The sequence below is a fragment of the Sorex araneus genome, chromosome 2 (genome assembly GCF_027595985.1).
Source record: "Sorex araneus isolate mSorAra2 chromosome 2, mSorAra2.pri, whole genome shotgun sequence".
Classification (NCBI taxonomy): Eukaryota; Metazoa; Chordata; class Mammalia; order Eulipotyphla; family Soricidae; genus Sorex; species Sorex araneus.
Window position 1 is genome coordinate 7,354,946 of NC_073303.1, and position 12,257 is coordinate 7,367,202.

The window sequence follows — 12,257 nt, forward strand, 5'->3', positions numbered from 1 at the left end:
GGGAATCAGGGGACCATAAGGGATGCCAGAGACGGAACCCACGTCAGCCACGTGCAAGGCCAGCGCCCCGCCCACTGTAGTATCGCTCGCGTCCCCAGCAGGTCATTTTCACGGGTAAAATCAGACGGTGAACTTGAGGGCAATTATTGTGGAGAACCCAAATAATCGGGTTTCACGTAATCCCTGAAGCTGACTATTTTGGCCAAACCAGGGTCACTGAGCTAGGTGAGTGACTTTCTGAAACCCCAAACCGGATCATCTTTAGGGATCAGCAAGGCGATTCCTTGGAGCTAGGGCGAGGACGGCGCCCAAATGGCTTTCTCGGGAAAGGCGGGTGCCCTTCCAACTCCTGCTTCAGACTGTTCCAAAATGGGTCGGAATCCCTGAATCCATCCTGGCCCCCCAGCCGTGGGGGCTTGATGGGGCTGCGGGGGTGCAGCCGGCGGGCGCCCCCAGACGGCGACCGTGACCGTCCGTGCGCGTGGGGGAAGCGACTTCTTGGGAAAGGAGAAGTGCAGACGCTTTGGGGCCTGGAGCCTGGAGCCCCGACAGCAGCCCCGGGACCCCGGGATGACCGCGGACCCTGCCCGGCCACCCCCGAGCGCCCCGTGCTGCTGCCGCATCCCCCGGGGAGGGGGAGCAGGGTGGGCTCTTGGGGCATTCAGGGGGCGGTGCGCGCGCACATCTGCCCCGACCCTGGAGACCCTCGGCCCGTGGCGCGTGGGCACCCAACCGTCACCAGAACGCCTGCCGTCGGGGGGCTGAGGCCGCAAACGTCAGAGAGCAGAGCTGGTGGCGCCGAGACCCGCTCGGAGGCCCCGGCCCGGCCCCCTCGGTCCCCATGGGCAGTTACCTGGGCAAGCCAGGCCCGCCGTCGGGGTCCGCCCCGGTGCGCGCCGACCTGCCCGAGCGCCCCGTGACCCGCCGGCCGGCCCAGCCGCTTCACCAGGTGCACCGGGTCCAGCACGTCCATCGCGCCCACCCTGCGCCCCGGCACCGGCCTGCCCGACGGCCGCCCAACTGGGACCCCGCCAAGCCCACCGCCAGGAGGTGCAGCGAGGCGTGGCGGCGCTTTCCCATGCGGAGGCCCGCCACGTCCTTCCTGGGGCCGCAGCCCGCCGACTGGTGGGAGAGTTACCTCAAGCGCAGCATCTGGTCCCTGCGGCACCCGCGGGCCGTCTGGAGCCCCGTGACCGTCAGGATCGCGCCTCCCGATCCCAGCGAGCCGCCGGCCACACCGCCAGCCGAGGTTATCACCCTGGCGGGGTCCTCTGCTGCGGAGAAGACGCCAAGCCCAGACCCGTGTGCCAAGGAGACGGTGCTGACCGCCCTCCGGGAGAGCCGGAAAGGGAGGGTGTGGCTGGTGGAACCCCTCTCCGCCGAGAACGTGGACCCCCAGAGCGCGGAGCCCAGACCCTCCGCCTTCAGGGCCCTGAGGCGAAGCGGGGGTCTTCCTTCCTACTCGCCGAGGCCCGGGCCCCTGCAGCGCGGCGCTCGTCCCGGGAGCTCGGCTCACGCATTACGACCCAGGCCCAGCCGCACCTCTGTCAGCTCCGGGGCCAGTAGGCCCCCGCTGGGCCCCCTCATCGCGCAGAGAAACGCCATCAGCAGCTCCTACAGCTCTGGGAAGGAGTCCTCCGAGCCTCGGAAGAGAAGCGCATCCCCCTCGGCCCCAGAGTGGCCCGTGAAAAGGCCAGAGAAGGGCCGTGGCGGCCACTCTCCAGTGCCACCCGCATCACACACGCCCGTCCAGGACTCCAGCAGCTCCGAGCCGCCAAAGCCAGAGGCCCCGCTGCTGCTCTGTGACCCCGGGAACACCGCACCCCCGGCCGCAGGGACCCCGCTCTGCAAGGCCTTCCCTGCCGGGGACCCCGCCCAGGAGGAGAGAGCTGGGCCCCCGCAGGGCGGCCAAGCCCAAGAGGTCACAGCTCGGCCCACCACCGACGTTGTCCCTGAGAAGCCACGTCCGCTGCCTCACACCTTGCTCTGCGTGGAGACAGTGCCAGCTCTGGCCACCGAGCCCACGGTGGGAAGTTTCAAGGAAGGCCAGCAGCCCCCCGAACGCCCGCTGTCCCCCCAAGCTCCTGCAGATGCCAGCACCGTGACCCAGTCACCTCCGGAGGCCCCCAGCCCACTGACCCCCGAGTCAGGGCCTCCAGGAGACGCAAAGCCCGAAGCTGGTTTGGTCCTCCTGGGCCCTGTGTCCACCACCTCGCCAGCCACGGACGCCCCGCGGCCACCTGCAACCCCGGAGGCCGACGGGTCTGCCAGGCCCCAAGGCTCCCTCGGTGATGCTCCTGGGCCCCTTGGGAGGCTGAGTCACCCAGCTCCCCTCCTTCCTGCCCCTCCGGCTGCAACTTCCGCCGACCCCAGGACCAAACCCATCTCGGGGCTCCCCCCCGGCGGTGAGCCAGGAGGCGCCCCCTCTTCTGGAGTCTTTCCAACTCAGACTGTCCCGACTTACACCTTCAAGCCGATCTTTGGTGCCGTGGGACCGCCACAGGCCGGCTCTGTGGGGACACCCCTCCCTCCCCAGCAGGGCTCGGCCCCGGCCCCTCCTGCCGCCCCCCACCTGCTCCAAGGCCTGGTCGCGGCTTCCTCAGCAGCCGTGGCCCCCAGCCCAGCTGACGCCTCCCAAGCTGGTGCCTCCCAGGCCCTGCTGGGTCTGGGTTGTATGAACGTCACCAGGGCCTTTAGTTGCGCTGTCGCCTCCCGTTCCACGAGCCAGGCCTCCGTGCTCGGGGTCAGCTTCTCCTGCACCACAGGCTTCGTCCCGGCCGTGCGCACCGTGGCCGTGCTGAGCCAGGTGCTCCCCAGCGCTGTGCCCATCTCTTCCAGCAGAGGCGCCACCAGCCTGGGGCCCCTCGGGAGCCCCCTGGCCGCCACACAGCCAGCCTGGTCACCCAGCATCTCCCATGCGGCCCCAGCACTCGCAGCTTCCCCGCCGTTAGGCCCCACGCCAGCTCCGCCCCACTCCGGGGGAGCCACGTCGCGGTCAGCGGGGGGGTCGGGGCCCGAGCAGAAGCCAAGAGCACCCCCGCCGGGGACCGTCCCCAAGCCCGACTCCCGCAGGACCACGAGCTTGTCCGCCAGCATCCGGCCCGCCGCGGGCAGCACGGCGGTGGGGTTCTCCGTCCATCAGGCCGGCGCGGCTGCTTTGGGCGCTGTCCCCCTGGTCCCCCACAGTGGGGCCGGCGGCTCCATGTTTGGCAGCACAGCCCCACGACCCTTTGCCTTCGGGGGCTTAGAGACCCCAATGGACTGTGGGGAGAGTGGACCCCTCGGGCCAGCCCCCAACGTGAGCTCCGCAGCCCGAGCAGGCGCGTTCAGTGTGGGACCTGTGCCACCCAGCGGGACCACGGGCCTGGCCACCCCCTTCGCAGGAGCCTGGGGCCAGAGCATCCCAGGCCCGGGCAGCCAGAGCTCAGCGTTCGCCTCGGGAGGAGCCATGTTCGGCGGCGGCCTCATCGCCCCCTTTGCTCCGCACCCCGCAGGCCCCGGCCCGGCTAAGCACCGCACAGCTGGGGCGCCGCCTTCCCCCGCGCAGGGCGCGCCGGCCAGGGGCCCTTTCCGCTCATCGGCCCCTTCGTTTTCCATTGGCACCAAGTTCAAAACCCCAAAGAGTCGGGAGCAAGGGCACTCCCGGCGGCACCATGGCCACAAGAAATAGTCCGTCCCCACCCCCCGCACCCTGACCGCCGCCATCGCACTGCTCAGGGGAGCCGCCGTTTCTCGTTGCCAACAGCTCACACACCTCCGTCCGGAGGCTAGAATTCTCCCTCCACAGTTCCAATCCATGTTAGGGTAACCACGGTCTTCGCTGGCGAGAGAACAAGTCGGGTGGAACCCGCTCCGCCTTGCAGCCCTGCCTGGAGAGGGCGCGGGACTCTCCCTCGGAGCAGCCTGGGCGGGCGGGCAGTCGGTCACCCAGTCCCTCTGGCCTCTTCGGAGGGAGGAATAGATTCTCTTGAAATCCAACTGGCTTTTATGTGGCCTTCAAAAGTGAGTCCCCGGGGCTGGAGTGATGGTACAGCAGGTAGGACGTTTGCCTTGTATGCCGCCGACCCAGGTTCGATTCCCATCATCCCATCTGGTCCCCACACCGCCAGGAGTAATTCCCGAGTGCATGAGCCAGGAGTAACCTCTGTGCATCGCCAAGTGTGACCCAAAAAAAGCAAAAAAATAGTGAGTCCCCTTTCGGGGCCAGAGTGGTAGTACAGAGGTGGGGTGTTTGTCTGGCAAGTGGCCGACCAGGCTTCGATCCCTGGCACCCCAGATGACTCCCCAAGCCGGTACCCCATATGGTCCCCTAAGCCTGCCAGGAGTTGATCCCTGAGTGAGAGCCAGGAGCACCGCCAGGTGTGGCTTGGAAACCAAAAGCGGTCCCCTGGGAAAGGCCAGGTCCTCATTCCTTGTAGCTTTCTTCTTGGATGACTGTGATCTGCTGGTGTCACTTGGCGTTAGCCCAGCTTGTCTTTGAGGATCAGTGCAAACCTTCGAGGGCACCTGCAGACGTTGCTCCCGATGTGCCGCCAACTCACATCAGGTTTTTGGCGTCTTTTCCCCCAAACATATTTGAGCCCCACCCTTCACTTGACTGATTAAATCCCTGGCAGAGGGAGCCCTGTAATTAGCCCTGGCCCCCAGGCCTGGCCGCTTCCCTCCCAGCTTGGCTGACAATCAGCCATTCCTGCTTGCCCCAGCTCCGTTCGCCACTCGCCAGCGAGTTCACTCAGATGCTTGTTCTCTGGTCTTGGGGTTGTGTTTTGTGCTTCCCACAGAGTGTGCTGGAGGGCTGACTCCCGGGAGGCTGAAACAGGTCCAGGTTTCATGACCCGGCCAGTTGTTAGGGCAGCGAGCACCCCTGACATACCAAGACTGATCCTTGGGACTGAAAGTGGAATTCTGTCTTAAAATGGCATGTGAGACCAGAGTATTTCAGAAGGGGAGACCACAGCAAGTGAGAGAGGAGGGGTTTTTGGGGGGGAGGGGAGCGCTCGCAGGAGCTGCTGTTTTACCATAATTCAGGCTCCTCCTAATGCAAGCCAGGCTCAAGGAGGGAAGCAAACTTACTCTTCACCTTTTCTTTTCATCTGGGCCATGTAAAATCACACACCCCATTCAGTCTCTTCCACATGGGGTGCACAGGCTAACGTACCTCTTGGATCTCCAAACAAAAAAAAGGGAAGATACCTAAGCTGCCCTCTGCTCTGTATTCACTATACTTAGGGGAGGCCTAAGGCCAGACTCTGACATTCCTAAGTACATGTCATCGGATGGGGAAAAAGACCAGAATGACAGTCAGTTCTTCAAGTTCCTGTTTTCTGGATATCTGGGGAGAAGCCTGATAGGAAAAAGCAACCATCAACTGGCTGATGAAAATAAATTGCTACAGTAAGTATGATACGGGAATTACTATTAAATTCATATGGATGCAAAGGCAGATGTTTAGAAATTCATCATAGGCTACCCAATTCCTTCTCAGTTGAAACCCCAGTGGCTGCAGGGTGGGGTGCTCACCTGTGCCCCATCCGAGAAAATCAAAGAATTCTAACCCAGGTATTTCTGACCCTCCATATCCAGGCCGCTCAACTTTTAAGACATTCCTCACACAGACCACCATCTTCTAGGAGCAGAAGTGGGGTGAAGGGGAGGGAAAAAAGTAGTAGGCCCTGGCTACGTCTTGCAACGTTGCATTTTGATATTTTGCCATAAGGAAGCCCCGAGGAGCTTAACAGTGATCTATAATGACTCCAGGCCTTGCTTATGCTTTGCACCAGAAATTCAGAAGTAAAAAAGTCATATCTTGAAGAAACCGTTTGAGTGGGGAGACGGCTTAGTCAGCCAATAACTCCAGTGCAAGCAAATGCCAGCGGGTGGAAACAGTTCGGAGCATGATCTGAGGGTGGAGAACTTGGACTCGGTCCTAAAGTGTGATTTGGGCACGAAGTGCAAAAGGACAGTGAAGAGCAAAGAAAACACACAGGCCATGGGTGACAGAATGGGGGGCGGGGGGGTCTACTGGCAACTTCCAAGGAGTCAGGCATGGCCGCGGTGGGCGGGACAGGTGAGGACATGCGTGTATGCCGGGTTCTGCAGAGTGGACGATGTTAAAAGGAATCAAATGGGGCCTGGAGCCTTGGCGATATGTGGGAGAGTGTATAGATACCAACAAAATTAAAGATGCAAGTGGTCACGATACGCTACGTAGGTCATGAACGAGACAGCAGGGGTTATTAGCCTACAGTTAATGGTGGGGTGGGCAGAGGGTAGAGGTTGGAGCAGTTGGAGACAGATTGCACAGTTGTGGGTAGAGGAATAGCGAGGAGGGGCCACCGAAGCGAACCAACATTTAGCCGACTTCACCAATTAGAAGAGTAAACTGCTTAAGTTTTATTTTTGGGCCCTGTGGTTCTCCTGTTCATGGCAGGGGTTCTTACAAAACATCCTAGAATCACACCCTCCACCAGAGTGGCCACTCTCCACCGTTGCCCCCGTTCCCTTATCCCCCAGTGTCAACTTCATCTGAGGGGATTATCATTAGCTCATGGACTTTTCCGCAGATTAGGAAGTGAATGGAATATGGAAGAAATATTCCATAGAATGTTCAGTCATTCATTCAGAAAACAATGGGCAGCTGGGGCTGGGGAGATGGCTAGGGGCCAAGGGCACATGCAGGACCCCCTATTCCATCACCAGCACCCCATGGTCCCCAGACCACCGCTGGGCATGGCCCTGGCGACCCCCGCCACCTCTGGCCCCTAGTAACACTCGTTGGTTGGCTGAATACTGCTAGGAGTTGCCCTTGGAGCCAGGAGCAGTACTTTGGAGTCCCAATAATAGTTGGCAACTGTTGTTGGTTATTAGACAATCTTAATATTTGATATTTTGGCATGCTGCTGGGAGTTGAACGTAAGGCCTCAACTGTGCAAGGTGTGTTCAACAGTTACGCTACACCCCTGGCCAATATTGAGATATATATGTGACAAAATTCCTGTAGCCAAGGGCAGGGGAAATGGGGGGTTAAAAAAATGGGAAATGGGCTGAAGCAATAGCACAGCGGGTCGGGGCATTTGCCTTGCACAAAGCCGACCCAGGTTTGATTCCCAGCATCTGATATGGTCCCCTGAGCACCACCAAGGGTGATTCCTGAGTGCAGAGCCAGGAGTAACCCCTGTGTATCGCCGAGTGTGACCCAAAAAGAAAAAAAAAAAGAAAGAAATGAATTGCTACCGACCCAATCCAAAAGAGATTAGAACGTCTTGTAAAAATAGACCAAACAGGATAACAGAAACCACACTGAAGGTTCCTCTGAGGTCTTTGCCAAAGTTGACGTCTAAACAGTAACCAACAGCCATGCATGTGTATGGAAGAAGAGGATTCCAGCGAAGAGGATGGCTGATGCAAGGCCCCAAGAGGAAAATGTGGAGGGGCCGAAGAGATAGCCCAGCAGACAGGGTGCTCCCCTTGCACACGTCAAACCCAGCGTCCATCTGGGACTGGAGTTAGTAGAGCGAGCGAGGCGCTTGCCTGCAAGTGGCAGAGCTGGCTTCAGTCCCGCACGCAGGAGATGGCCCTCCCAAGACCCTCCAGAGTGAGCCCTGAGCACTACCAGGTGTGGCCCCAAAGGCAAAAGTCATATTGGGAGCAGATGAGGTCTCTCAGGGGAGAACAGCAGCGAGTAGGAGGGCTGAGTTAGTCTTTTGCAGCTGGGCAGCAAGTAATGAACTTCTCGAAGATAGCTGGTGTAAGTAGCTAAACTCTACCCATCTCCCCCCACTAAATTCTGCGTCACCAGACAATGATCTATTCCAAATGGGTTAATGAATCTAATAGCATGAACAATATAACTTTGAAAATCAAGAAAATGGGGCCCGGAGAGAGAGTGCAGCAGGTAGGGTACTTGGCTTTGCATATGGTCAACCCAGGTTCGATCCCCAACACCACCAGGTGTGCCCCCCCAATAAAACAAAAACCAGAAGAAAATGGATTATATTTAATCCTTGGAAGAAAAAGGCCTTACAATCAAAAACATATCTGGCTATTAAAATGAAGAAACCTCATAAGAACAATACTCCAAAGCAAAGTTAAGACTTGTTTTGAAACCAAGAGTATTTTCAGCAGGTATGTATATACAAATACATTCATCTGCGTACATGTAAATAGACATAAATACATCTATATACATGTGTACATACAGAGAATTTCATGGACGGGAGAGATAGCTCAAACGGCTGGATTGTATATTTGCATGCAGGAGTACTGGTTTCAATTCTTGGCTGCATATAATCCCTGGAGACAGTTGGGATTTCTCCCCTCCCCCCCAAAAAAGAACGTCATCATGAAGAAAAAAAAAACAACTGTGGACTATAAATACAGTATTCAGAAAAGAGATGTTGTCCGACAAAAATATAAGGACTCAAAAGTCATTAGAAATTAGTGAATGCAAATTAAAATGTATATGGCTTTAAAAGTTTGACAATATAAAAAAATCATTCACATATACTATGGGTGGAAATGTAAATTGACTTATTGATCGACTGGTTGAGAAGATTACAGTTTTACTTGTCTTCTACCAAACCAGGAAGGTAATTACCCTGAAGGATATGGTCCACAAGGAGAAGAAACAAGGTTCAAAAACCCTCAAATCCAACCCAAACCGAACACAGAAATAGGAGCTGGTAGAGAAGGCTCGCGGGCGGCTGGCGTCTGCGCCTAGAAAGAGCAGCAGCGCCCTCTAGTGGCAGAACCTCTGCCGTGGCACGGAAACGCGCTGCAGCTGCGACCCGGGACAGCGACAGGTTCTTTCAAGTGGGACCAAGGCGCCAGTGCCAGGCTCAGTAAGCAACCTCCTCTTTATCTTTACAGCCACCATCGGAAAGACTGGTTCAGGTCAAGAATTATTAATCTATGCCAACTGTGAGACGCGATTGTTAAGGAAAGCAGAAAACACACAGCCCAGATGTGGAGCGTATTTTTGTTTTGTTTTTCAAGTATGAATGGTAACCGTATTCTTGAAAGAAAGAAAAAGCCAATGTCATGAAATAAAACGACTGTGGAGATGTTTCAGATTAAAGAAAACTGAAGGGGAATGAGCAACCAATGCAATCCCGGAGGCCACACGGACTCTTCCGGTAGGGGGTGGGGGTGGGCGGTTTACAAAGGACATTGTTGGGTCAGTTGGCATCATTGAAATACAAGAGGGTTTTTCGAAAATATTGTATCAATAGTAAATGCAATGAGGTTATATATGACGACTGTCGAGTCTGGGAGGTAACTCGAAGGACTCAAGTGTGAGCATATGGACCCAGATTCAATCACAGCACGGCTGAGCACCAGGCCAGGAGCAGCCCTGAACACTGCTGGGAGAGCGCCAAACTATATGTAATATACTTTCTTAAATATTAAAGAGTAAAGGGTGATGATACATACAATTTGTTGCAAATGGCTATAAGAAATTGAAACAAGGAGCTAGAGAAAAAGAATGGCATAAAATGTTAAGGGAATTCTCACCGCCACCAAAAGAAAGATGTAGGTGATCTTTGTATTATTATTTATACTTGCTTTATTCACTTGAAATTATATTCAAATTAAATATTTTAAATCCTGGTGTATACACAGCTTGGTAGCCATTTGGTGCCAGAAATCAATACCCAGTGTCTTCTTTTTTAAAAAAATTGTTTATTAGAGAATCACTGTGATGTACAGTTACAAACTTATGAACTTTTGTGTTTGGATTTCATTCATACAGTGATCATTTACCCATCCCTCCACCAGTGCCCATTCACCTCCACCAATGATCCCAGTATCCCTCCCACCACCCCCACCCCATCCCCCACCACCCCACCCTGCCTCTGCGGCAGGGCATTCCCCTTTGTTCTCTCTCCTTTTGGATTTTGTAGTTTGTAATAGTGGCCTTCATGTTCGGTTTATAGTCTACTTTCAGTTCGCATCTTCCAACCCTAATGAGTCCTCCCATCATCCTCTACTTGGTGTTCCCTTCTCTATCTGAGCTACCTTTCCCCCAGCATGTGAGGCCAGTTTCCAAGCTGTGGGGCAGACCTCCTAGTCCTTATCTCTACTACTCTTGAAACCCAGTGTCTTACACAGGTGAGGCACATGCTCTGCATCTGAGTCACTTCCCTGGCCTTCACATTTCATTTCCGTGAAACAAGATAGTTTTAGTTGAAAGAAATGTACTTAGACATGAGAGGAGAGAAAGAGGAGAAATGTGTTTAAGAGCGAACACAGGCTTCTTCAGAGTGGAAATATGCAAGGAAAGAAAAAACCAGAAACAAGCAAAATATGTGTGCAAGGGAGAACAGGGACTTGAAGAATAAACCACGCCTTCGCTTTTTAAATAGTAGTTTTTGCAGTGCAAATTTTAAAAATTCTTAGTGTTCACTAGGTCAGTGATAGTTGGAGGGATCGTTCGAGATGGGAGATGTGTGCTGAAAGTAGATAAAGGACCAAATGTGATAACCTCTCAGTATCTGTATAGTAAACCATAATGCCCAAAAGTAGAGAGGGAGTATTGGAGAAATTGTCTGCCATAGAGGCAGGGGGAGGAGTTTGTGTGTGTGGTGGGGGAGGATACAGGGGACATTGGTGATAGAAAACGTGCACTGGTGGAGGGATGGGTATTTGAGCATTGTATGACTGAAATCCAAACATGAAAGCTTTGTAACTGTATCTCACGGTGATTCAATTAAAAAAAAATTCTTAATGTTCAAATAAAAATTTGATCTTCAAAAAAAATTATTTAATTTTTCCTTTGGTTTTGGGACTGTGCACATCCAGCAGTGCTAAGGCATAATTCCTCGCATGCACTCAGAAATTACTCCTGGCAGGACAATTACTCCTGGCAGGACTTGGGGGACTGGAGTAAGGCAAGGTAAGCACTCTGCCTGTTTAACTATCTCTCCAGTCCCCCAATTTTTTTTTTCCTTTTTGGGTCACACCCAGCGATGCTCAGGGGTTACTCCTGGCAGTGCTTGGGGGACCATATGGGATGCCGGGGATTGAACCCGGGTCGGCAGCGTGCAAGGTAAACGCCCTACCTGCTGTGCTATCGCTCGGGCCCCTCCCCCCAATTTTTTCTTTTATAGGCTGTTGAATATGGCATCTAAGAAATCTTGGCCTAATCCAAAACCACAGATAATTATTTCTGTTTTCTTCAGTCTCTTATAGGTCTAATTCTTAAATCAATGTATAATTCTATTATCTGTTTTGAGGGCATTTTTGTTCATTTGCAAAAATTAAAGCTAATTCCAGTTGATTTTGTATAAGTCAAATTTATGTTTTCTTACTCTGAGCATTTGTGGAGGGGGTCGTTTTGTGGTGCCTGGAGTGGTACCGAAAGCCAAGACAAGTGCCTCGACCACTGATCTACATTCCTGGCTCCAAACACATGTTTTTCAAAAAGAGTCTCCATCTAATTGTCCCTGTGGTGTTTGTTGAAATACCTATCTTTTCCCTCACTGAATTCTCTTGGCATTTTTGTTAAAATCATTTGACAACATAGGAACTTATTTCTAGAGTCTTGAATTTCCTACAGTTGATCTGTAAGTTTATCAAGTGTAAAACTTCCAATTATGTTTTTTTTCTCAAAATTATTAGTCCTTTCCAGACTTTTTTTTTTGCATTGTTATATGAATTGTAAGACCAACTCATTAATTTCTGCAAAACAAAGCAAAATAACCTGGAGGAGGTTTTGTTACTTTTCCATTAAACTTGCAGATACATTTGGAGAGAATTGTCATCTTATTTATACTGTCACTCTCGATCGGAGACTGAGTCCCGGTCTATTTAGATCTTCTCTCCTTTCTCCTAGCTGTTTGTTCCTGTATGTGTGTTGCACTATTTGCAATCCAAAGCAAGCAGCTCTGTCTTGAAATTTCCTCCAAGAGTGAAGTGGAACCTGCACAACTGTGAGTCCTTTAGCACTGAGGAGGCTTCAGTTCACGCTGTCTTGGACAGCAGCTTTTTCCAGTTTTGTCTCTGCCACAGATTTTTCTGATAAAGGGGGAAACAGAAAGACACATCCCTGGAGAATCCCTGGAGAAAGTTTCTCTGTATCTTTTTGAGTGGAAATCTCAAGAGTTCTAAGGGGTGAAATCTCTCAAGGTGTGGGGTTCGTTCCTGCTGGGAGCAGACTTTTTTTTCTGCATTTTTTTTTTTAAAAAAAAAGAAAAGAAAAAGAAAAAAAAGCATCTGTCTTTAAACTACTACAGGAAATAAGATCCAATTCACGCCCT

The 12,257-nt window shown here is 53.4% G+C and overlaps 1 protein-coding gene across 1 annotated transcript; it reads left to right on the forward strand.

The window, feature by feature from the left end:
- The first annotated feature begins 841 nt into the window (after window positions 1-841).
- POM121L2 (POM121 transmembrane nucleoporin like 2) lies at window positions 842-3,670 on the forward strand. Its single transcript, XM_055129408.1, has 2 exons — window positions 842-2,405; window positions 2,583-3,670. The coding sequence occupies exons 1-2, from the start codon at window positions 842-844 to the stop codon at window positions 3,668-3,670; spliced, it is 2,652 nt and encodes an 883-aa protein (XP_054985383.1).
- The last annotated feature ends 8,587 nt before the right edge of the window (window positions 3,671-12,257 follow it).